Here is a 24,617-nt window from a genome sequence, read left to right as displayed (position 1 = left end):
GACAAGGCTGCACCCTTTCTTCCCAGCCTGCCAGCTACAGGACTCCGCTGCACCTACTCAGTTTCTCTGGAAGGAATGTGCAAGCACCACAAAATGTTCCTTTTCAACATTTACACACAAAGTTCCACCAGTCAGACTGCTTATCAGAAACAGGCAGAGGGGATAAAATAAACTCCAAAGGAAGGGAACCAAGAACATAGCGTGTAAATGGCAAACAATAACATTGCCAAAGCCTGAACATGAGCCAAGCTTAATTATGTTTGAGCTGGAAGGTAGATCTTTATTGTTCTGGAACCAAGGCAGTAAAATCTGTCGGAAGGGTTTCTCTCAATATGTATTTTACAGCTGTCGGTGGAACAAGAAAGGGAGACAGAATTCCAGTCAGTTCGTGACAAGCAGAGCACATCTCGGGATCTGATTAACCTCAGGGTATCCAGGAAAACGGCTTGAGCACACTCTGTACGGGCTGGGAGGTAAGACTCCTCCCCACGCAGCGCACTCCACAGCAGGCAGCGGCGGCCAGGCAAGCTCAAGGCCAGCTGCCACATTGTCTGCTGTGGCTTCAGCTTCTCTAATCTTTCTCACTGCCACACGGCTCCTTCCAGCACATACGACTTAAGGACTCCACCTCTCGTATGGACATTTGTACACGTTCTCACACCCTCAAGCAGCACTATATCCAAACCTTCTCTGGCAGCCTCTGCGTGTATATCCCTCCCTGTCCCTTAAACCTCCCAGCCTTTTGGTTGTGTGACAAGACTCCCACAATGGAATTTGGGGTGCCTGAGTGGCTCAGTTGTTAAGCATCTGCCTTCAGCTCAGGTCATGATCCCATGGTCCTAGTATCCAGCCCCCCGCATTGGGCTCCCTGCTCAGCGGGAAGCCTGCTTCTCCCTCTCCCACTCCCCCTGCTTGTGTTCCCTCTCTCACTGTCTCTGCCTCTCTCTGTGTCAAATTAAAAAAAAAAAAAAAAAGACTCCCACAACAAAGTGTCAGCTCAGATCTAAACTCAGTCCTCACACAGACATGGCCCTTTAGTTAGAAAGGCTGTGCACACCCCATGTCTTACCAACAAGGAGCATAGCTCACTGAAGGCTCAATGCCTCAATGAGGGCATGGTGATTTCTCTAGGGCTATGAATTCCAATTCTATTCTGTGGAGGGCCACACCATTGCAGGGAGATATCACACTGTTTTTTTGTGTGGTTTTTTTTTTTAAGTTTTTATTTTTAATCACCTGGTGCTCATCAGGATCAGTGCCCTCCTTAACCCCCATCACCTACTTCACCCATCCCCCCCCTCAACTCCCCTTTGGTAACCACCAGTTTGCTCTCTATAGTTAAACACACTGATACCCTGTGGTTAATCAGATCCCAATTCATATCCTCAGATCTACACTGTAGATTTACATGAAAGCTACACAAAATGAAATTTGGTGTCAAGTCTCTCTCTGAAAGAAGGATTTGTTACAAGAAGCCTAAATACTCAATACTCTTTATTAGGGCCTACAAGGCCCCCATGATCTGACCCCTGTTTACTTCACCCCCTTTACCTTGAACCCCAAATCCCACCAAGCTCTAAGGGACCTTGGCTGCCTTCTGGTTCCTGAACACTCCAAGTCCCTGCTGGCCTCAGGAAGCATGTCCCCTCTCCTGGGACTCTCTTCTCTCTTCCAGTGCTTTACCCACACTCATGGCTGGTCCCTCATTCTTCTTCTGTCCCTCTTCTTAAATATCCCTCAGTCTCAGCATGCTGCTGATTTTCTTCACTGTATTGAATACAACTTGTAAATAACTGTTTTTCTTTTTGGACTATCTACTTTGCCAGACTGCAAACTCCACAAAGGCAGTGACCATGTCTGTCTTGTTCATGGCTCTACCCATTCTTCACAGTGCCTTCAGTGTCAGCAAAGGGCCTGGGCGGTCTACATAAATACGGGTGCAATTAGTGAATGAATGGGAAGGAAACCGATAAAACTGACTCAGTGTGTTCCATTCCGCAGCTGGGTAAAAGGCCTGCTGTAACCAAAGGTAAGTGTGAGAGAGAGGTTTCAGAATGCTTCCCCACCTTTTCCTTCCCCTATTTGTAACAACTAGACAAACCCCCTGTCCACCTAGAACTTCATTCCTTCAGGTTGAAGCTCCACTGGAACAAGCTCTGGACTCAAGGGGTGAAGGACCTGCTGACAAGAAGACTTACTAATTATGAAGGGGAGAAGTATCTTTACAAAGGAGAAACCCAGCTGACAAAACCTTACCAAGTGATTAGCTCAGCCCCAATGGTGAGACAAAACGACACTGTATATTTTTATGATGTGATACCCTGAGACAGACAGACCCCCACCAAAATCTTGGGAAACATGTTTAACATGAATCACCTGGAACATAAATCACATGAATCAAAAGGAACAATCACTAAATAAAACTAAGGCGCATTCTGCAAATCAACTGGCCTAGACTCTTCATAAATCTGTCACAAGAGATGACAGAAGTTGTGGGAACTCTCCTGGTTAAAGGAAACAAAAGACAGCTGTGTCTCGACTACATCTCATTCGATGTGATACACAACTGTCGACTAAAAATACAGCTATAAAGGACACGGCTGAGACAACCGGAGAGCCATGGATACGGAGTGTGTGTTAGATAACACTTTGTGCTAGCTGTACGTCTCCTGAGGGCAGTCTCACTGCATGGCTGTAAGAGCAACACCCTGCGGAGTGTACAGGAACGTGACGAGAGCAAAGAACCCTTAGGTGGCTCAGGTGTGCTCCTGTGTGTCTGTATTTAAAAGTAAGTGTGGCAAAATATTAATAGATGAATCTAAGTGGACAGTGCATGGTATTCATTATACTATTCTAGCAACTTAAAGTGTAAAATTGTCTTCGATATAAAAAAAGTGGGGGAGGCACCTGGGTGGCTCAGTCATTAAGAATCTGCCTTTGTCTCAGGTCATATCCCGGGATCCTGGGATCAAGCCCCTCACTGGGCTCCCACTTGTTGGGAAGGCTGCTTCTTCCTCTCCCACTCGCCCTGCTTGTGTTCCCTCTCTCTGTCTCTCTCCGTCAAATAAGTAAAATCTTAAAAAAAAAAAAAAAAACAAAAACAGACCCTGTTTCCCAGTCTTACAATCTAGCTGAAAACAGAAATATGTATGTGCAAATACCAGAAAATACACACAGTAAACTGTTATCCCCAGGAGCTCCAGGCAATGTTCAAATTCTCAAACTGAACCGTGCCTGGAACAGCAGGCAGGACTGTAGTCAGGACAGGAGGGAGGGAGAGCCCTTCAGGTGGGGGTGTGAGGAACAATGAACAAAGTTCCACAGGCTAGAATCTGGGTGACTGTGCAGATGCAAATTCCCTGCTGGAGACCGAAGGCTGACGTGAAGGCTATGCTGACTGGGCTAGAAAATGAAGACAGAAAGACTAGGTAGAACTGATGTCAAGGGACACAGGGAACCCATAGGGTAGCAGGAGAAACTAAAAAATCATGAGCATTTCAATGGTGACCAAGTAAGGAGTTAGAGAGCCCCAAGCCAGAATGAACAGAGGATAAAGGAAACTCCCTGCCAGGGCTGCTACAGAAGGAATCACTATGTCTGCTATGAAATTAGAAAAAAAGGAGGTCAGGGCAATCTGGCTGTGGCATCTGTCACTCCACTGATCACCAGGGTTCATTCGGCTGGTCTGACTGGCTAAGCGGGTGTTGCCTTCCTCCCTCACTGTTCCGTGGGTGTCCCTCCTAAAGCTGCCGGCTGGTCAAAGAGGAAACCGTCCCCAATAGAGGAGGACTGTTCTTCCGTCAAGGGTACACGAGTAGCTGCACTCCCCTGCTAGGAACTCTATACAGGCCTCGAAAGGTCCAGTTTAGGAGCTCATAGGGTAGGCCAAGCTTCTGTAGCTCCGGACACATCCAAGTGAGGCTCTGCACCTGGCATAAATTTATATGAGAAGGAAAAGGTAAAGGTGGCTGCAAAGCTTTACACCAGACACCTTAACAATGGCGACTGCACTGAAAGAAACAAGAATGCAAAGAGGCAAGAGCACTGCGGGAATGGGGGGGGGGGGTCTTCTGCTGTGTCAGTGTTGTGCTGACTAACTTAGCTGCGGTGTGTCGAATTTGATGGTGCGTACATAGAAATCAAACTCTTTCCTCCTCCTCACCCTGGCTAGACACCTGCGGTTCTGAAATGGCAAGACAATACATAAGGGCAAAGTGGTCCCATTTAGAGTTCTATCAAAAACTCAGGTGGGGGGGGTGCGGCACCTGGGTGGCTCAGACAATTAAGTGTCTGACTCTTGATTTCGGCTCAGGTCATGACCTCAAGGTCATGAGATCCAGCCCTGCATCGGGTTCAGCAGCACTGAGCCAGAGCAAGGAGCCTGCGGAAATTCTCCTCCCTCTCCCTCTGCCCTTTGCCCTGCCCTTCGAGTGTCCTCTCTTTAAAAAGAAAACTAACTCTCTCTCTCTCAGGTGTCGGGCCATAATGTACCAAGGCTCCACACCCTCCAGCCCTTAGTTTGAATTTAAATTCTTAAATTAAATCTCTAACAACACGTTGCCATGAGACCTTGTCCCATGCAAAGACTGTAGGAAGCACAAATGTTCATTGCTGGGGCAAGAGCCTACCCAAGACACCTGTCTTTTTTTTTTTTTTTTTAAAGATTTTATTTATTTAACATGCAGAGATCACAAGTAGGCAGGGAGGCAGGCAGAGAGGGAGGGAGAAGCAGGTTCCCCGCCGAGCAGAGAGCCTGATGCGGGGCTTGATCCCAGGACCCTGGGATCATGACCGGAGCGGAAGGCAGAGGCTTTAACCCACTGAGCCACCCAGGCGCCCCCCAAGACACCTGTCTTAACAATGCAGCTCTAAAACCTCGTAAGACTGCCAATGAGTTCAACCAAGCCCTTCAGGTCTACAAGTATCCATCTGATTATCCAGGCCCAGAAACTCCAAAGGACACCACATTAAAGGGACTGTCTACTCCTTCAACTCCTGGCACTGGGAGATCTGCTTAGAACCTGAGGTTCCTAAAATCAACCAAGTCATTGTCAAGGAATTTTGCCTGCAGAGAGACCATTTCAGAAACTCAGTTCATTACCTCTGTTCCGTGAAAAGTTACATCGGAACCTGCTCCAGCACAAGTGTGACACGGCAGATGTTCTGATCCAAACCATCTCCTAGAATTTACCTCCCCATGCATCCCTGTGGCTCTCCGGAGCATGACTGCTGAAGGAGGTCTTTACCACCTGAGGGTAAAATTCCTCAATGGCCACTTCTAAACTCAAAGATTTATTTCTTCCTGAATTCCTGTTGAACATACATACAAACCCAAAGCAGATTTCCTGATTATCTGTTCTTTAAGAGATACAAACGTTGCTGGTCTTAAAAGCATCTGAATACTTCTTTTTTTTTTTTTGCATCTGAATACTTCTTAAGGGACTCTTGACAAGAAGCAAAAGAACGCAGCCAGAGTTCAGAGGCAGAAATGGAACACTAGCTGTGGAAGACAACTGCCAGCCTCAAATGTGAATGAAGGTCAAGCTTGTCCTGAGGGCAAGACACATCCCCACTGAAGTTCAAAAATTTAGCTAGCCAAGGTGGGAAGAGTAAAGAGGCAAGCCATAAAGCAGCAGGAATAAACCAACCGTGGCTTCACCAGCAGCTCCCTCCAGAGAAGGAACCACGACTGCTCTTACCAAGAGAAACGAGCATGTTTAAGTGATGCCAGACTCAAAGGGAGCTCAGACCAGAGTGCCTTACTCAAACCCGGACTTGATCCTTTTGCAAGACAGTAAGCAGTAACTCTACCTCAGCTCATCCTCCTCATATACTTGCTGCTCCCCAAATCTCAGCAGGCAGACAATATGGGGGCAAAAGAACAGCCTTCAGGCAAAGCAAATGGGACAACCGCAGACACTCACTGTCTACATCAACAGCACCCCGCTGCCTCCCATCTGGGCTTTTGAACACTTGGAGGCAGGAGGAGGCTACACAGTGGAACACAAATGGCAGAAGTTAAATAAGAATTCAACCCAACAGGAAGGGTTCTTGAATAAATATACCTAAGAAGAATTTATTAGCATTCAGGAAACGAACAATTTGAGACACTTTTTAAAGTCACTCCTGGTTTGAAAGGCTTACTGGATCACTTAATGCCAACAAAACAGGGATAATAACAAAATGGGGAGAACAGTGCAATCTAATAGATGCACCATGAAAACTGTGACAAACGTGAAGTGCTCAGAATGGTGCCCGTGACACAGTAACTATCCAATGAACTTTCAATGCTATGACACTGATCGTGATAATGTTGCTTCTCCCGAACCAGGCTTCCCCCATCCCCTTGCTGCCACCTCCAAACCCTGTACACACTGCTATAATTTGGTTACAGAGTACTCTGTAAAATTACTCTGTAACATTTGGCTCCTCTCTAAGGCCCCTGGGATGACAATGACTTATCCAGAGGATCTAGAATGCTACCTCACACACAGTAGAAATCTTACGAATGTAGATGCTTTGAAATAACCTTACAGAGGCCGCCTCTGCAATTCACATTTGAACTCAAAAACTAACAATCATAAACTGGGCATTGCACTAGCTGCTTTTCCTCATGATCTCAATTTACAATTTTATCCCACTTTACAGATAAGGAAACAGGCTCAGTAGCCCTCATTTGGCTATATAACTCCATTCTCTGACTCTACAGAAGCTTCCTCATTGAACCTTTTAATAGCTCCCTGACCTCTCTCTCAGTGTGGTAACTCTACTATTTGCTTTCTCCAAGATCAACCACAGAGCACCACAGGAGGGAAATCACAAAACCATGCAGACTTGGCCCGCTACAGACTCAGGCAATCTAATGACAACCAGACTCTCACTGCCATTCTTCCTGCCCCACAGGTTCAATGCCTTTGAGTCCTCCGCTCACTCAACCCTTTCCAACTGCTCTCAACTATCAATTCCCTTTGTCAATTCTTTCAACACATTTTCTTCCTTTCCATTCAGCAGTCCAAACCTCTGGTACATTAGTTACGTCATGAACCTAGTCTTCCTACTCCGGTCTCTCTCCTCTCATTCCACCCTGAAATCTATCATGAGACCAGTCTTCCTTAAGACTCTAAATCTGGGGCGGGGAGGGACAGGGTGGCTGGGTTATGGACGTTGCAGAGGGTTTGTGATATGGTTGAGTGCTGTGAATTGTGTAAGACTGATGATTCAGACCTGTACCCCCGAAGCAAATAATACATTTTATGTTAATTTAAAAAAAAGAGAGAGAGAGAGAGACTCTAAATCTTCCTGGGGCACTTGGGTGGCTCGGTCGGTTAAGTGTCTACCTTCGGCTCAGGTCGTGATCCCAGAATCCTGGGATCCAGCCCTGCATCAGGCTGCTTCTCTCTCCCTCTGCCTGCCACTCCCCCTGCTTGTGGTTTTTTCTCTTTCTGTCAGATGGATAGATAGAATCTTTATTTAAAAAAAAAAAAAGTCTCTAAGTCTTCCTAAATGAGACTGGGATCGTGTCATTTTCAGAATTCTTCAGTTGTTCCCTATGGCACAGGACAAGGATAATATACACACACAAGGCTCTGTGTTCTTGTGGTCCAAGGCTTATTTAATTCCTGCTACTCCCCCACACAAACACTCTCTGGCCTGGCCAAACCAGCTGATGGCCAATTTCCCAAAAGGCCCTTTACCCTCACTACTGACCAGCACCTACCAGCCTATCCACATATTCCCTCTTCCTTTCTGTCTGGTGAAATCCTGCCCATGCTTCAAGGCTTCTGTTCTGCTCCCTTTGTGAAGCCGTTCCTGATCAGTCCAGCCTTCAGGACCTCTTCTGCCTCTCAACATCCAGTGCAATTAATGTCCACACTCACTGGACTCCAGGCATATATGGTACATATATGTATGTACATATATGTACATACATATATGTACCATATATGTATGGGGTGGGGGGGTCCTCAAGCAGATGCCCTGCTGAGCACAGAGCACCATGTAGGGCTCAATCCTAAGATCAGAGCCAAAATCAAGACTCAGATGCTTAAATGAGTCACCCAGGTGCCCCTTCCTAATACACCTGAATAACAAATACAAGATCTTAGAGTGACTTACACAAAATAAGCAACAGTATTTAGACTAACCTATTTGTTTTAGAAGAATATGAATGTTGAACAAAGATTCTTCTCTGAAGCCTTACCTCTCTCCTAACCAGTGTTCTCTGAGAAGCTCTTACCCACTGAATGGAGTGCTCACACACATCTCACATTTTACAGCCAAACTTAATAAACAAGTATGTGACCACTGGATATTATTCAGCAGGCTAAATCCAAGCTGGAGGAATGTCTGACAATCCGCAATTGTTGGAGACAGCAGTACTGTCAAAGGACTCAAAAAGGCTTTCCAGAGAGAAAAGATTTGGGTTAAACAAAGAGCTGAATTTAGTTGCTTCCTGAATGTGTTTTCCCAATCAACAGACCTTTTATAACACTGCCCCCATCACACACACACACACACACACAGTTGGTAGAGTACTGCCAAGAGGAATGTGAGCAATTACAGCATAATGGCTTAGAAACTGTTGACACCACTTAGCATGCAGTCGACGTGCTGGATAGCAGCAGCAAGCTGTCAGAATCCTGAGACCCAAGCCATCACACCACATGGGTAGTAAACATGTTGTTCTTTTGCTACCCTGGGGATTAGGAGAAAATAAGGTTTTGGGGTTCTAGGACATGAATGCCAAAAAGCTAGCTGGGAAGCTATCCAAGCTAGCCTCCACAACTGCTGATGTAAGCTGGTCCATTTCTGAGGACACTAAAGAGAAATGACTGTGGTCTGTTGTGCCATTACACTATCCCTCTCCTCTGATCCTACGTCCTTCCTCCTCTTCAACTTAGCCACCTTCCGAAAGTGGAAGGAAATGTGATAAAGAAGGTTTGTGAGAGTCATTATCTCTCTGGGCTTCAATGTCCTCATCTGCAGAACGAGAAAAATCATACTAAGTGATCGAGCAACCTAACACTAACATTTGATGGTCTTAGGTTGTTTCCCCACATATTCTAGATAGTTCGCCTTACTCTGATTGTAACATCTGCAGAGAAGATCCAAGTAGAAAAGAGTCCCCAGCCAGACACTCTCTGGGTAAGAGTAGAAACTGACTTTGAGGCTTGTGTCTTGTTGCTGGAGCAGAGATAAAAACTTGATGTAGGAGAAGTTACTCAGCAAGGCAACGGCTTACTTGCTCTATTTCCAGCACAGACCCTGCTTGGAAAAAGGGCTTCATTTGTACTCCTACCACTTCTGCGGACAAAGAGGAAAACCAGATGGCATGAAGCTGCAGGGCCTCCCATCCCCTCGCTGTCATGCCTCAATGAAGTGCAACTGGTCACCAGCACACAAGCCGCCATACCTGACTGCTTGGCTGAGGACCAGCTCACGCGGTCTGCTGTACGCTTATTAATGGCAATTCTGGAAAAATGGTTTCATGCGAGAGAAGGGGACTTTTTCCTTCTGTCGTTAAATTAAACAAGGTGTGAAAATTAAGTTGGGGAGGTGGAGTGTGTAGTAGGAGAAAATTCCCACCCTCCCCTTTGTCTACTTTAGCAATGTTCTCTCGGGCTCTTAGATCTGAGACTCTTTCTTGAGTCTACTCTGCTCTGCTCTTCCCTTCCCTGTAGCCATATCCAAGGCAGGCTGTATCTCCCCAAGTTGAGGAATTTCAGCGAAACGACCTGCTGCATACTGGATCACCTCAGCTCAAGAGCTCCTGCAGAAGCAGCTCATTTTGCAAATGAGTATAATAAAAGAGGGGAGCAGTGGGGCAAATGAATGACAGGAACTGAGTGTGCTACCAGACCTGCTGGACGATGGATGCCTCTGAAAAGCTAAACACCTGGCAACTGAAATGAAGCCTGACTCTGAGTTGGGTTGTTTGCCTACACACAGGTGGTAAAAATCAGAGGAAGTCACACTGTCAGTGCCACTTAGGGAAACTACCTTGGTAAAGAGGTATCCCCACGAGTCCCCCAGTGAACAATGGAAAAATAATTTGGTACTCTTAGCCTGACAGTCTTATTTTTTTTCCACATGGAAAGCACGTGCCAACTTCTATATTCAGCAAACTAAATACAGAACAGCCTTACTGCTGTCTACAAAAATGCCACACCATATCTGATTTTCTTCCAAATGTAATTAAGCCTTTTCCATAACACTTTCTATAACTGCTACTACTGTTCTAAATTTATATTCCCTATATTCAAAGTCTCAAACCAAAACGAATGTTGTACTTAGTTCCTTTATACTTAATTAAAATGATTATGATTCCTCCTTCAGCTCTTTAAGATCGTTCAATAAGAATAGTTTTCAAACTGTATTTGAAGCAGCTCAGGTAATAATGTGGTTTAGTGGGAAAGGACAGGGACAGGGATGAGGTAGACCACCTCTCCCATAGCTGGTTTTATCTGCCTCTAATGCCATGTCTCTTTATGTGCGTGGGTTTTTTGTTTTTTAAGACTTTATTTATTTGAGAGACAGAGTGTGAGAGAAAGAGCGCGCATGAGAGGGGGGAGGGTCAGAGAGAGAAGGAGACTCCCCACTGAGCAGGGAGCCCAAGGCAGGGCTCCATCCCAGGACACTGGGATCATGACCTGAGCCCAAGGCAGATGCTTCATTGACCTAGCCACCCAGGTGCCCCTCTAATGCCATGTTTGAAGAAAAGATCCTAATGTTAAAAAAAAGAAGCTTAAAAACCACTGAGGTAATGGACTAGACTATCCTATACAATGGCCGACGGAAATACCAAGGCACTACTTTGTTACATGAGAAATGGGACTAGCCAAACCCTCTCTGACCAGGGATAGGAGGAGAGGAGGACATGGTAGTAAACAATTTATGGAAACCCTAATTTTAGCCAGTGGTTTCAACCGTCCATCTCTGTTTTTTACCCCAACAAACAACTAGGTCCTAACAGGCAAGCCACAGTGAAAAGCCAAAGATCTGATTATGTGACTCTAGATAGATGGCTCCTCTGCCTTTCATTGCTAATCATGACACACTAAATAAAGAGCAGACCAGAACCTGTCAGATATGGGATATAAACGGACATGAAATCAGCCCCCTACACCACACCCCCACATCCCCGTGGTAGCTAGGATGCCATAGTAACCACAATTCCCAAGAGACAATAATAATAGCCAACCACAAAGCCACTTTAGTGAGTTTAGTGAATTCCTACCGCAACACTCTGATTCAGAATTTAGGTCATTCTCTTTCAAGCATAACAGAAAGCAGAGAGAACCAGTGAGATGGCCTGGTGCAACTCACCCGTGCAGAACTCCTTGCTCACGTTGTGGGGCACCGTGATCCGCCGATAGACAATGGGCTCTGACTCCAGGATGTTCTCATCGTGGCGGTACCGAGTTGGCCTTTCGTTTGGGATGCCCCGGGAACGGGTACCGCTTCTCCTCTCATAGGTATCAATCTCCTCGAACACAGCTGCCTTGTCAAAAAGGGCCAGATTCCCTTCAAAATCAAAATCTGTGTCTGGGATCTCTTCAATATCATCCCCAAAGCACTCGTCATCTTTATTCTTCATTTGGCCATTCTTTAAGCCACTTTTCTTTGGAGTTGCCTGATTTGGGTGTCTGCTACTAGATGACCCTAGAGAAAAGACAGGGACTAAGGTAAATGTGCCCACAGGAAGCACTCAGTAGAAATGGAAAATACATTAGTCTTTTATGGAGAGTGTTAAAGGAATCAAAGTGAAGATGGGAAAGGTAGGCTATTCCTAGATCATATTAAGTAGCACAAACTACCACAAATCTCATGGAATAATAGATTTCATATATTAACCAAGTAACAGTGAAGATAAAATAAGTACAACTCCTGGAAATCTTACCAGTTCTATCCTTCATAAGGAAATTAGTAATGACAGAGGCTTTTTTGACAAGTGAATAACAAAAAGTGGAAGGGCAAGAGTACAGCAGCTTCCCACAGGTCTGGATGGTTTTATCTTGATTGTCCAGCAGTAGTGAACAGAGAAATACACCCCCCCCCAACTGTAAAATAAGGCCAACTCCTCATAACCTGAAGCTCAAAGGAAGAGAATACTCAACTGACTCCTAATTCTCTGCTTACCAAGCAAGCAACCTTCTGATTTTTAATTTGATCTCAGCCTAGACACCAGCCGGAGAGAATCTCTGGTTTAAAGAGATTCCAGATCTTGAGCCAAGCATACATCTATCACTGTAAGTTGGTATTTTGATTTATAAATCTGTTTTTAGATCTCTTAGTTCATGTGATCTCTCTTCTCAGAACTTAACACTTGTCGGTAAGCAATTTATGACGAGGACCACACTGACCTGATTCTATCGTGACCACACCAAGATACACACCAGCACCAAAAGAAGCTACCCTCCACATGGCCACCACACATCAGTTAACAAGTCTTCTGGCAGCCAAGACAGAACACCCCACAGAACTCTACAAACCATCCATTTACAGAGAACCCTGAACTGAGTTTATGCTCTAACCCAATACGACCACCCTGAAAGGGTAGACCAGGTTATTGGTAGGCCAAATGGAACCTCCAATATGGCTTAAATAAATGTAATGTGCTTCCTTTTGAAAGACTGAGTTCCTCAATTATTAAGGTTAGAGGTCAGAATGATCACGAGCAAACCCCCTCACCCCCACACTCATATCATTCCAACTACACTACGGTAGCTTCTCACAGAAACTCCCTTCTGCCCTATAGACCAGCCAGGAGACCTAGGATCTAGCTGCAGTTCTCATTACCACATTATCTTACACCTGTCATTCAACCTTTCAATCTCCTTGTATGTAAAATACTCACTGTTGTATCCCCAGCACAATTCCTAGCATAGAGTGAGCAGTCAATAAATATTTAACAAATTCATCAACACTGACAAAATTAATTACAGTAACTATTCTGAAAGATGTGTACTGGGCACCTGGGTGGCTTAGCATCTGCCTTTGGCTCAGGTCAGGATCCCAGGGTCCTGGGATCGAGTCCTGCATTGGGCTCTCTGCTCAGGCGGGGAGTCTGCTTCTCCCTCTGCCTGCTGTTCCCCCTGCTTGTGCTCTGTCAAATAAATTAAATCTTAAAAAAAAAAAAAGAAGAAAAAGAAGAAGAAGAAGAAGAAGAAGAAGAAGAAAAGAAAGGAAGAAAGAAAGAAAGAAAAAAAGAAAGATGTGTACCATGTAAATAGAACTCGCATCCAAGCCTTCCTAATGTCAAATATTGGTATGGAAAAGGGCTGAGCTAGAAGATGAAATTTAGACCTCTGAAAAAAACTAAGGCTGGCCAAAATTATAAAGTAGAGGAAAATCTAGCTGAGCCACCAGAAACAGCCTGAATTATTAAACAATGACAAGCTTGTCAAAATCTGGGTTAAGTTCTAGTTCCAAAAATCTGACAAAAACATTTAGTGAAAGCATGCTGTGTGCCACAGCTAGGTGCTAGGAATACGCTGTATAAACCAAGACACGCTACTCAAAAAGGAAGGAGGAAAGCTGTATCAGCTAGTAACTGAAATACAACGTGGTAAGAATTATACTATAACTTTATATCAAGTATCATAGAAATGTGGATGAGAAAGCAGAACTGGATTAGGAATGGGAGAACAGGCAGGAAAACATAGGTCAGGATAAGACCATCAGTAATATAAGCAGGGAGGGGAACAGCCAGAAAAAAAGTCCAGTGCGTAGGCCGAATGTTCTGCCTCAATACGAAATCAAGGCATCCTAGTAGACAACAGTCTCTAGCCCAGTGGTCTCTCTCCAGTGGGTGTGTGCACACCCAGGAGTGTAAAAGATGATCCACTGGGATGCAGGGAAAAGACACTGACTTCTCTTTAGTTTTTAACTAAAAAGAGTAGGAAAATTAAGATTTATGAATTTAATGTATGGACAGAAACTGGCACCCTTATGAGGTTTCATGCCAGCTGATCACTGTCAGTATTCAAGGTATCAGAGGAAAGAGTGACGTCCATACAAGTGGACGTAACATCAATTCTTTTTCATCATGGTAAAATATACATAACAAGAAGCCCAGCAGCAGTAAGTACATGCACACTGTTGTGCAACTGTATTAATTTGTAGCTACTAGAGCAAAATAAAATAAGTGGCTTAAAAAGATTCCTATAAAGAAACGTTATTAAAATAATACTAATAATGCAATCACAACTGAACAAGCGCATGGCAGAGCTAACACTTCCCCTATTCCTCTTACAGGCATTCTTTAGCTAGGATGAAGTTCTTACAAAATTCATCAGATCTAAAGAAGATGGTCTCCCAAATTAAAAAGTATTAAGGTTATTCCAAACATGAATGCATATGGGCTATCACTGACCAACCTCACAGTAAGTGTATATTGTATATCAGGAGTCTACGAACTATTCAGACTCTGCCAAATCCAGTCCACTGCCTGCTTCTGTAAGTAAGTTTTACTCGAACAGCCACACTCGCTTGTTTACATATTGTCTAAGGCTACCTCTGTGCTACAAAAGCAACAAAAAGTACTTAAGAGACCTTATGACCTGCAAAGCCTAAAGTATTTAACATCTGACCTTTTATAGAAGTTCGCTCGCCCTGCTCTCCACCATGCCTCTCAGAGGTATTCTTTTTGGTTACTCTAAGTTTCTTTTTTTCGGCTAATGACTCTTCAGGCATCAAAATTTTAAATTTTTTAATTAACTGAGCCCAGGACCAGTTCTTTGAACCTCTGTTTCAATAATAATAATTAGTAATAATAATAATAAGTGTGTCACTAAACTACTGTAACTTTTGTTTTTATTTGAGAGACAGTGCATGAGCACAGGCTGGGGGAGGAACAGGGAGAGGGACAATCAGACTCTCAGCTGAATGCAGAGCCCAATGTGGGGAGCTCAATGTGGGGTTGCTCAATCCTGAGAGCATGACCTGAGCCCCAATCAAGAGTTGGAAACCTAACCGACTGAGCCACCCAAGTGTCCCTAAACTACTGTCTTTCAACTCTATACTCAATCTTCAGGCTGGAATTCTAAAACTATAATTTTCTTTCTTTCTTTCTTTCCTTAGCTGGCTGCTGGTTAGCTTCCACTGCCAGCAGTAGTTACCTGAAGAGAATGGAAGGAGAAAGGAAGGAGGAATGAGAAGGGACTTCCTCCTTGTTTGCTTGCTCTCCGCACCACCACTACCCTGCCAGCTGGTTCCAGTCTCCAGTTTTTCTTTCGAGCTGGTGTAGACAGAACAAGCTTCACTGCAACTCCCTGGAAGAACCACCAGTGGCTCTGAGAAGCCGACTCTCTGAATGTCCAGTTCTGACAACAGCAACCTCTTCCCGGCTTCCTCTCCCTCAATGTCTCCTTTTGCTTCTTTGGTCTTTTGACACCTACTTAACCAATTCTATTAAATTTCGTCTGAAATAACTAGCATGGTTACTATTTTCTTTAGTGGCATACCAAGATCTAAAAAATTAATGACTCACAGCTGATTACTCTTCTAACCAAATGTTAATGTTTAATGAGCAAAAAAGTTCTGAACCATTAATAAAATATTACTTTAAAAATAGTTATTTAATCCTTTTTAATTTGTAAAGGTAAAGAACTTTCTGAATTACAGACAGACAGACATACAGAGAAATAGCACTTACAGCTCCCATTCTAAAGTCTCAGACATGGGCCAAGAGTAAACACAGACCAGTCTAGAGGTTAAAGAGCCCACCTTCTCCCAGTGTGGATGGAAGTCTTAATTGACTGGAACTCAAAGTAGACAAATATACAAATAGAAAAGATTAAAAAAGACTAACCTAATTCTCTGTTAACAGTCTCTAATTCAACAAAATAGGTATCTAGAAACATTAATCCCCTAACAGAGGTCAAGTGATCAAACCATAAAGGCAAACCCCTAATCACCGCTGCAACCAACGAGGGGGAACAGCTTAGCTATAAACAAACCAAAAACGAAGAAAAACACAAAATTAGTCAAAGGGGAAAATACTAAAGAAACACAAAGTCAGAGTCTACTGTGGGTCTGGATTCATCCCTGGGAACCAAGAAAAGATGCAGCCAGGCTTGAGCTGCTCAGAAGTGCAGCACTGATTTTTGTTTTTACAGCTTTACCGAAGTATAATCAGTATACAAAAACCTGCACATACTTCATGTATACAATTCTAGAAGTTTGGACATATTCAAACACTTGCTATACCATGACTGCAATCACAGTAATAAACCTATCCATCACCTCCCATCACCCCCAAAAAAGTCAATGACTTGCAGTTATTCACTGTTCTAATATTAATTTTTTAATAAGCAAAACATTTTGAACCATTGAGCCAAATTTAAACCAATATCACTGTAAAGGTTTACTCTGTGTTTATCTAGTCTTTTTTAATTTGTTCTTTTGTGTCTTGTATCTAATATATACATATAGTGTGTGTGTATGTATGTACAGCAGAAAACAATAAATTGATGAGCCAATTAAGAGTTGTCAATGTCACAGAAATGTTTAGATTTTTTTTTTAAGATTTTATTTATTTATTTGATAGAGAGAGATCACAAGTAAGCAGAGAGGCAGACAGAGGAGAGGAGTAAGCAAGCTCCCTGCTGAGCAGAGAGCCAGATGCGGGGCTCGATTCCAGGACCCTGAGATCATGACCTGAGCCGAAGGCAGAGGCTTAACCCACTGAGCTACCCAGGTGCCCCAAATGTTTAGTTTTAAAAGAGGAAGTACAAGAAACCTAATGAAATAATATCAATATTATGAGTCAAATATTTCATGCTTATTTTTTTTTTAAGATTTTATTTATTTATTTGACAGAGAGCACAAGTAGGCAGAGCAGCAGGCAGAGGGAGAAGGAGAAGCAGGCTCTCTGCTGAGCAGCGACCCCAATGCGGGGCTCGATCCCAGGACCCTGGAATCATGACCTGAGCCGAAAGCAGCTACTTAACCAACTGAGCCACCCAGACGCCTGCTTATTTTAAGGCGCTATATAGGCCAAAGCGTAATTTGTTTGAAGCTGAATATAGTTTACCTGAAAGACACAAATGGGGGGGGATCTCCATGAGTATCTTCATTTCAGCGAACTGCACCTATAATCATACCACTGCTTACTGAATCCAAAACACATTTCACGGGGCACCTGGGTGGCTCGGTCATTAAGCATCTGCCTTCAGCTCAGGTCACGATCCCAGGGTCCTAGGATTTAGCCCCGAATTGGGTTCCCTGCTCAGCGGGAAGCCTGTTTCTCCCTCTTCCACTCCCCCTGCTTGTGTTCCCTCTCTCGCGGTCTGTCTAATTAATTAATTAATGGGGGGGTCCACATTTCACTCAGGAGAAAATTCTGATCAGCATTTTTCTATATGCGTTCAAAAATGTTCATTAAGCATCTGCTGTTCACCAGGATCTGTGCTAAGTGCCAGAGAGTCAATGGTGAACAATATAACGTGACCCCAGTCCTCTCCTGTTACACTCAAACCCCCTCGCGATCACCCCCAATCACTTCTGGACACCCGACAGTCAAACTGCTTACATCTTCCACCATGTACTTTCAATAGGTCCTTGCTACAGATAAGCAATTTTAAGAGTTTTGCCCTGTAAGCAGACTCTGCTGTTGCCTACCCAACATCCATACCTCTCTACCCTCAGAACAAAACCCATTTTTGTTCAGATAGATACAATGCCCTCCTCTAAGGTGAAGGAATGGATTAGTTTCTGAATCAACCATGTGGTGCTCATGCTAACAACTGATTTAAGCATGGGCATGAGAAGAATACTGGTCAAGTAGACAGGATTGGGGGAAGGGCAAAGGGTAGCTCTTGCAGGTTTTTTGTTTTGTCTTTTTTTTTTTTAAGATTTTACTTATGTCAGAGAGAGAGCGAGTGCACAAGCAGTGGGAAGGGAGAAGCAGGGAGCCCGATGGGGTGCTGGGTCCCAGGACCCTAAGATCATAACCTGAGCCGAACGCAGACACTTCACTGACTGAGCCACCCAGGCATCCCAGCAGTTTCCGATAAAGGTTTTATCACTCCTAAAGAACTTCTGATTCTCAATCAGAGGCAATATTACCTCCAAGGGATATCTGACAATGTCTGGAGACATTTTTGTTTATGACAACTGTGGTGGTTGGGGAGAGCTCCCGGCATCTAGAAGGTAGAGTCCACGGATGCTACTAAGCATTAGACAAATGCACTGGACAGTCTCCCACAATAACAGCAGCAATTATCTGGCCCAAAATATCAAAAGTACTGAGGTTAAGAAGCCCTGCTAAAGAGGATACCCTGGAAGAGACAGTATCTTCTCTCCTTCTGAAGAATCTGGATGAGACACACAGAACTGCTGGACCCAGCTAGTTTCAGTCTGAGGACAAAGCCAACACACAGAGGAGAGCTTCAGAGAAACAAGACTGAAGGCCTGATTGTACTATCCCTGGAAACGTCCCAACTCTGGACTTCACCTATGACATAATTTCTCTGTTATCTGAGCCATGAAGTAGGGTTTCTATTACTCAGTCAGAGTACCCTGTGCTTGCTTCAGCAGCACATATACTCAGTCAGAGCACCCTGATATAATCCACTTGTACATGAACATTTACCACGAGCTTTTCCCCAAAGATGACTTCATTGTTACACTTTAAAGTATCGTTAAGGTATTAGAAAGGCGAGAAAATAGTTAAGATGGTTATTACTGTCTCCATTTACTAGCCAAGAGTAGAGGAAGACACTAAGGACTCACTCCACTTGTCATCTTGCAGAGCCTATGTACCCAGCACCATCTTAGGCTTTGATAGACACATTTTCTCAGTCTGTCTTCCAAACAACCCGATTAAAATCAGCATTCTACAAATGAAGAAACTAAGGATGCTCCAAACTGATAGGGCTAATAAATGTCTGAGTTAGGTTTTGAACTCTGAGCTGTCAGATTCCAAATTCCACGCAATTTGTAGAAACAAGTAGGGAAACCATAAAACTCTGATAGACCCAGGCAAAGTTAAAAGAACGAACAGACGATCACATCTAGAAAATGAGCACATAAGGTAAAGGCAAAAAACATCTTCAGTATAGCACAAGGCTAAAAAGGAATTCAAAAGGAACAGGAAACAAGCATTCCTTTTTTAAAAATAACTTTTTGGGGGCGCCCGGATAGCTCAGTGTGTTAAGCCTCTGCCTTCGGCTCAGGTCATGGTCTCAGGGTCCCAGGATCGAGACGAGACCCACGTCACGTCGAGCTCTCTGCTCAGCGGGGAGCCTGCTTCCCCCTCTCTCGCTGCCTCTCTGCCTACTTGTGATCTGTCAAATAAATAAATAAAATCCTTTTTTAAAAAATTAAAAAAATAACTTTTTTAACAAATGTTCACAGTAATGCATAAAATGTATAGAAAATTCCAGATACTTAACATTTTGACATGTTTCCTTTTAGTCAAAAATATGCATCCATCTTTTTTTTTTTAAAGATTTTATTTATTTATTTGACAGAGAAAGAGATCTCAAGTAGGCAGAGAGGCAGGCAGAGACAGAGGGAGAAGCAGGCTCCCCGCGGAGCAGAGAGCCTGATGCAGGGCTCCATTCCAGGACCCTGAGATCATGACCTGAGCTGAAGGCAGAGGTTTAACCCACTGAGCCACCCAGGCGCCCCAATATGCATCCATCTTACAAAATTTTATACCTTGCTTTCTTGCTTAAGAGCTTATTTCTGTTTCATGGAAGATTTCTCCAAATATCTTTTTATATGATTTTTTATAGGTTATACCCTATTGATCTACACCATCCCCACTGCTGAGTTTTTAAGCTATTTCTCACTCGTATTGTTACAGACTCAGCCCAAACATACCACCCTGATCACTGCAGCTGAAAGATCATCCCCACTGGACCGCCTGCAGCGGTGCAGGTGCCGTTCAGCTGGCACTTGCCCTATACCACCTACTTTGTTCTGCAGTTATCTGTGTTCTTACTCTAACTCCCCAAGGACACTGTAAGCCAGCAGAGGGCAGAACCATGTCATTCAGACCATCATCCAATTCTATGCCTAGCCCACCATAAATACACAAATCTCTGAATAAAAACAGCTATATCAAAACACACACACACACACCAAAAAAACACCCCCCAAAACCAACAAAAGTTAGGAGTCTAAAGAGGTCACAAAAGAAAAGCCATCTTGAGATTAACTATGGGAAAGAAAGGGATCTATCAAAACTGTGCGTGACTGAAAAGGACAGGAAGATGAAGTTGTCAACAGTAATACAAGAGGGAGCATAAGGCAGGGGCTTCAGAGGAAAGGAGTTCAGCTGTGCCCAGTAGGAAGTGACAATGAACTATTCCGGATCTATCACAACAACAGATGAAGATAAGCAATTAATCAATTTAAGAGAAGGCAGGGTAAAAGCAGCAAAATGGGAAGCCATTTTTGGCTCAGCCTAAAGACTCTACAAACACCACTAACAACCAAACCAGACTTGTGCCTTTAGAAAGTACCAGGTGTTTTTCCTCATGCTCTGTCTAAAGACAGACCTTACATTCACTCGTTTGACAAATATACACTAAGGACCAGTTATGTTCATACTGTCCGAAAAGTAGTGAAAAAAAACCTCCAAGAGGAAACACTGACATCATAGGTCAGCAAGAAAAAGAGAAGACAAAATAAAGTAAACGAAAGGTAGGCCAATAGCTTAGTTGTCTCCTATTCTTCCTTTTGCTCACAGTGAATACAAATATTGGAAGTCCTGGGTGAATAAGTGGTCTCAATACTTGGGTTACTCAGCCCAAAGGTCTTGGCTCTGTATTTAAAATGGCCTCTGGCCACTAAGAGAGAAAAGCACTTCCCTTGGAAAAGATAAACAGTGCTTTGCAGACTGCTTTACCTTTCAATTACAAGGGCCAAATATGTGTTAAGACTAGAGGCTGGCCGCCTTCCTGTGCCATTTTGCTGCCAGCCTCTGGCACAAAAGCCCTTTGGCCAGGATAACTTAACAACAAACCCATTGTTGTATAACCCTCACTGCCACTTATTTATTGGTTTTTGTCACACACATATTGTGAAGGGGAACTTTGTCCTGCAGTTAGCACGCTAAAGGGCACCTGAAGGTCAAACTGCAAATGTTTTAATGTCAGACTCAACAGGCTTCACGAGGAAGTGACTGAGAGCATCTGGGACCTTCTTTTCAACTCCCCAAATTCCAGGCCTTAGTAATCAGTCAACTTCTTGGGCTCCAGCAGCAGCACCAGGGTTTTCAAGCCTGTTGGATGAAGCACACCCAAGGAGGTTAAGTCACAGTAGGACCTCAGTAGGACCATAAAAACTTTCTAACCTCAGATGGTGCGGTCCCTGTTACACTGAACACACTATACACAGACCTGTATCCTTAGCTGGTCTCAAATGGTTTTCCGTCTACTCCCCAACACTCATATTCCATTCAGCTACATGACAAATATTCTCAGTGGTCAGTTCAATGGCCAAGGTCACAGGAACTATCCTCCATAACCACCCCCACACACACAGACACAACCTAAAGAAGAGATTAAAATCTGCTTGTGCTAATCTCTCATCAATGTTGGATTAGGTAACCAGAACCAACAAATCCTCTACAACTCATCACTAACCTTGAAAGAACACTAAAAACCAGAGAGATTATTATAATCCTATACTTTATCAATCTACTAGTCTCAGTATCAATGCACATATACCAGAGAAAATTCTACTTACATATCTCTAATAAGAAAAATACTTAACCTCCATTTCTTCATTCATTGATGAGAAAAACACTGATAAATCTACATTACAACTATGGTGGGAAGAAACCACTCTATTTTCTTGGAATCCTTAAAATGCCACATAAAATGCAAAGTCTCTGGCAGACTAGTCTACTAAGTAAACTCAGGGTTCACTGAACAAATAAAGGCAACTCTACCTTCCAACACAAACCAATTCTGAGCCACATCTCATCATCAGATTCCCAGGCCACAGACACTTTCCACACTAACCTGGATTCAAAAGAAGTTCTCTGAATTAGAATAACATTTTAGTGCCATGACCTCTTTACCTTATTTATGTGCACTTGAACACCCACCAGCAAAAGCAGAAGAAACATCTACCAGGGAATGCTTTTGAGAGTGATCCCACTTTTTTACCAGTGACTTAGTAAAGATCAAATAAATTATTTGTTTTGAACTTAACTGCACTCTTTCAAGAGAGTTGGTATAATTGTTGGTAAGGGGGGAAAAATTAGAAAGACAGTCTTACTGTAACATCCAGCAATCACACTCCTAGGTATTTACCCAATTGATCTGAAAACTTAAGTCCACACAAATCCCACACACAAATGTTTATAGCAGTTTTATTCATAATCACCAAAAGCTGGAAGCAACTAAGATGCCCTTTGATAGATAAATGGATAGGCAAACTTTGACACATCCATACAGTGGAATATTGTTCAGCAATAAAAAGAAATGAGCTATCCAGCCACAAAAAAACATGAATGAATCTTAAACACACATTAAATGAAAGAAGCCTGTCTCAAAAAGCTACATACTGCATGATTTTAATTATGTGATATTCTGGAAAAGGCAAAACTGGAGAAATGGTGAAAGGATCAGCAGTTGCTGAGGTGGGGGAGAGGTCGTGGAGGATAAAGGGGAAGGACTGAAATGGTGAAACAGGGATCCTGTACAATACTGTAATGATGGATACAAGGCACTATATTTGTTAAAACCCAAAGAACTTAAGAGCACAAAGAATAAGCCCATGGGGCACCTGGTGGCTCAGCTGGTTAAGCGCAATCCCTGCCTCAGGCTCCCTATTCCTCCCTCTCCTCCTCCCCCAGCTCATGCTCTCTTTCTCTCTCACTTTCCCTCTCAAATAAATAAAATCTTTAAAAAAGAATTAGCCTTAATGTATGCAAATTTTTAAAATACCGTTGAGGAGGTGGGAGGATCCCAAGACAGACAACAGAAGGGACAAAACAATCTGCTACAAATGTACAAAAAAAGTCAATGAAGGGAGTGTGGGTACAGGTTGTTAACTCTGATAGTGCTATATCCATGCAGAATGGAATCATTTAAGCCAATGAATGGCAGATAGTAGGAGACAGGTCTCTCATTGTTAGAGTGAGAAGTTACACATAAAAAAAGGAGGCAGCTAGAATGATGTGACATGGTAATGGGCTAGAGCTGGACACAACCATATGAACTCACATTTAGCTTAATATAGTACAGAAAGTCATACAGAAAATATTAATAGATACATGTCTATACATGTATACAGATACCTATTTCCTTGCTCTGTCAGCCAAAAAGCAACACCCAATAGCAATGAGCACATCTAGCACCCAGATAGTGGCTTGTAATACCATTCTCCAATAAAAGAAACAGGGCTCCCTGGAGACATGGTTGATTTTAGGGTAGGGTAGGAAATAAAGAAGATAAACCTGGAGCATCTTGTACTGCCAGAAAGTAGAGAAGTAGTAGGGAACCCCTCCCCCAAGAATGGGGAATGTCAAAGGAACACAGGAGCTAACTAAAACAGCTACCAGTTTGCGAAAACAGAAACAATTTGAGCACTAAAATAAAGCAGGGATGAATTATAACCCAAGGTAGAAGATAACTACGAGTCCTTACTGATAAAAAATAAATAACTGAATAAACAGGGGAGAAGAGACAAATCTCTGATGTAGAAGAATTCTGAATAATTTATGCAGATACGCTGCATATCTTTCTACTCCTTAGGTATGGACTGCACACACAGATGTCCTTCCAATATGGAAGGGGGTAGGAAAACCTCTACAGAGGAGAAATTTGACACACACATTCCCTCAGCCCAGATATCAAGGTCAACATCAAGTCATAAACTGTACTGATATCACATGCCCTTAATACAATGTGATGAAAATAACTTATCACCTTGGTCTTCCTCCCCCGAACACATAACCCAATCTAATCATGAGAAAAACATCAAATACCAATGGGGGGATATTCTACAAAATACCTGACCAGTACTCATCAAAATAGTCTAGGTCACCAAAACCAATCAGTCTGAGAAATCGTCAGAGGCAAGAGGAGACTGACTACTAAATGTAAGGTGGTGTGCGGGACAGAAGTCTATAATGAGAACAGGTAATGAGAATGAAATACTGATTTTAATTAATAATAATATATCAACATTGGTTCATTAATTATAACAAATCTACCTTACTAATGTAAGATGTTAATAACAGGAGGAAAAAATATTTAGGAAAAAACTGCTAATGAAGGTTGTCTCCAAGCACATGAGCCTATAAACTGCTTGAATATTTGAACTTTAAACAAACAAGTCCATGTTTTTGGTAAAGAAAAAGAGCTTTTTAAAACAAGAGTAGGGGCACCTGGGTGGCTCAGTCAGTTGAGCACCCGCCTCTTGGTTTCTGTTCAGGTCAGGTCATAATCTCAGAGTCCGAATTCTGGGCATGAAGCCTGCTTAAGATTCTCTCCCTCTCCCTCTGGCTCCTCCTTCCTCTCATCCAGCACATACAGGTACATGCAAGCTCACTCTCTAAAATAAATAAATAAATAAATAAATAAATAAATAAATAGACGTTTTTTAAAAATTAGAAAGGGAGAGTAAAGCAAAAGTGAGGGTTAAAGTTG

At 43.1% G+C, this 24,617-nt stretch overlaps 1 protein-coding gene across 1 annotated transcript in view; it reads right to left on the bottom strand.

Annotated features, from left to right (window-relative positions):
• EDC3 (enhancer of mRNA decapping 3) overlaps nucleotides 1-24,617 on the bottom strand; it is a 61,034-nt gene that overhangs the window by 11,168 nt on the left and 25,249 nt on the right. Inside the window, exon 4 of the mRNA XM_080808303.1 lies at nucleotides 11,326-11,661. Within this exon, the coding sequence (XP_080664429.1) occupies nucleotides 11,326-11,661 (336 nt within the window). The remainder of the gene's footprint in view (nucleotides 1-11,325; nucleotides 11,662-24,617) is intronic.

This window comes from Martes martes, assembly GCF_963455335.1.
Source record: "Martes martes genome assembly, chromosome: 7".
NCBI classification, from domain to species: Eukaryota; Metazoa; Chordata; class Mammalia; order Carnivora; family Mustelidae; genus Martes; species Martes martes.
Note: the sequence above shows the minus strand (reverse complement) of the source record. Positions and strands in the feature narration are given on the sequence as shown.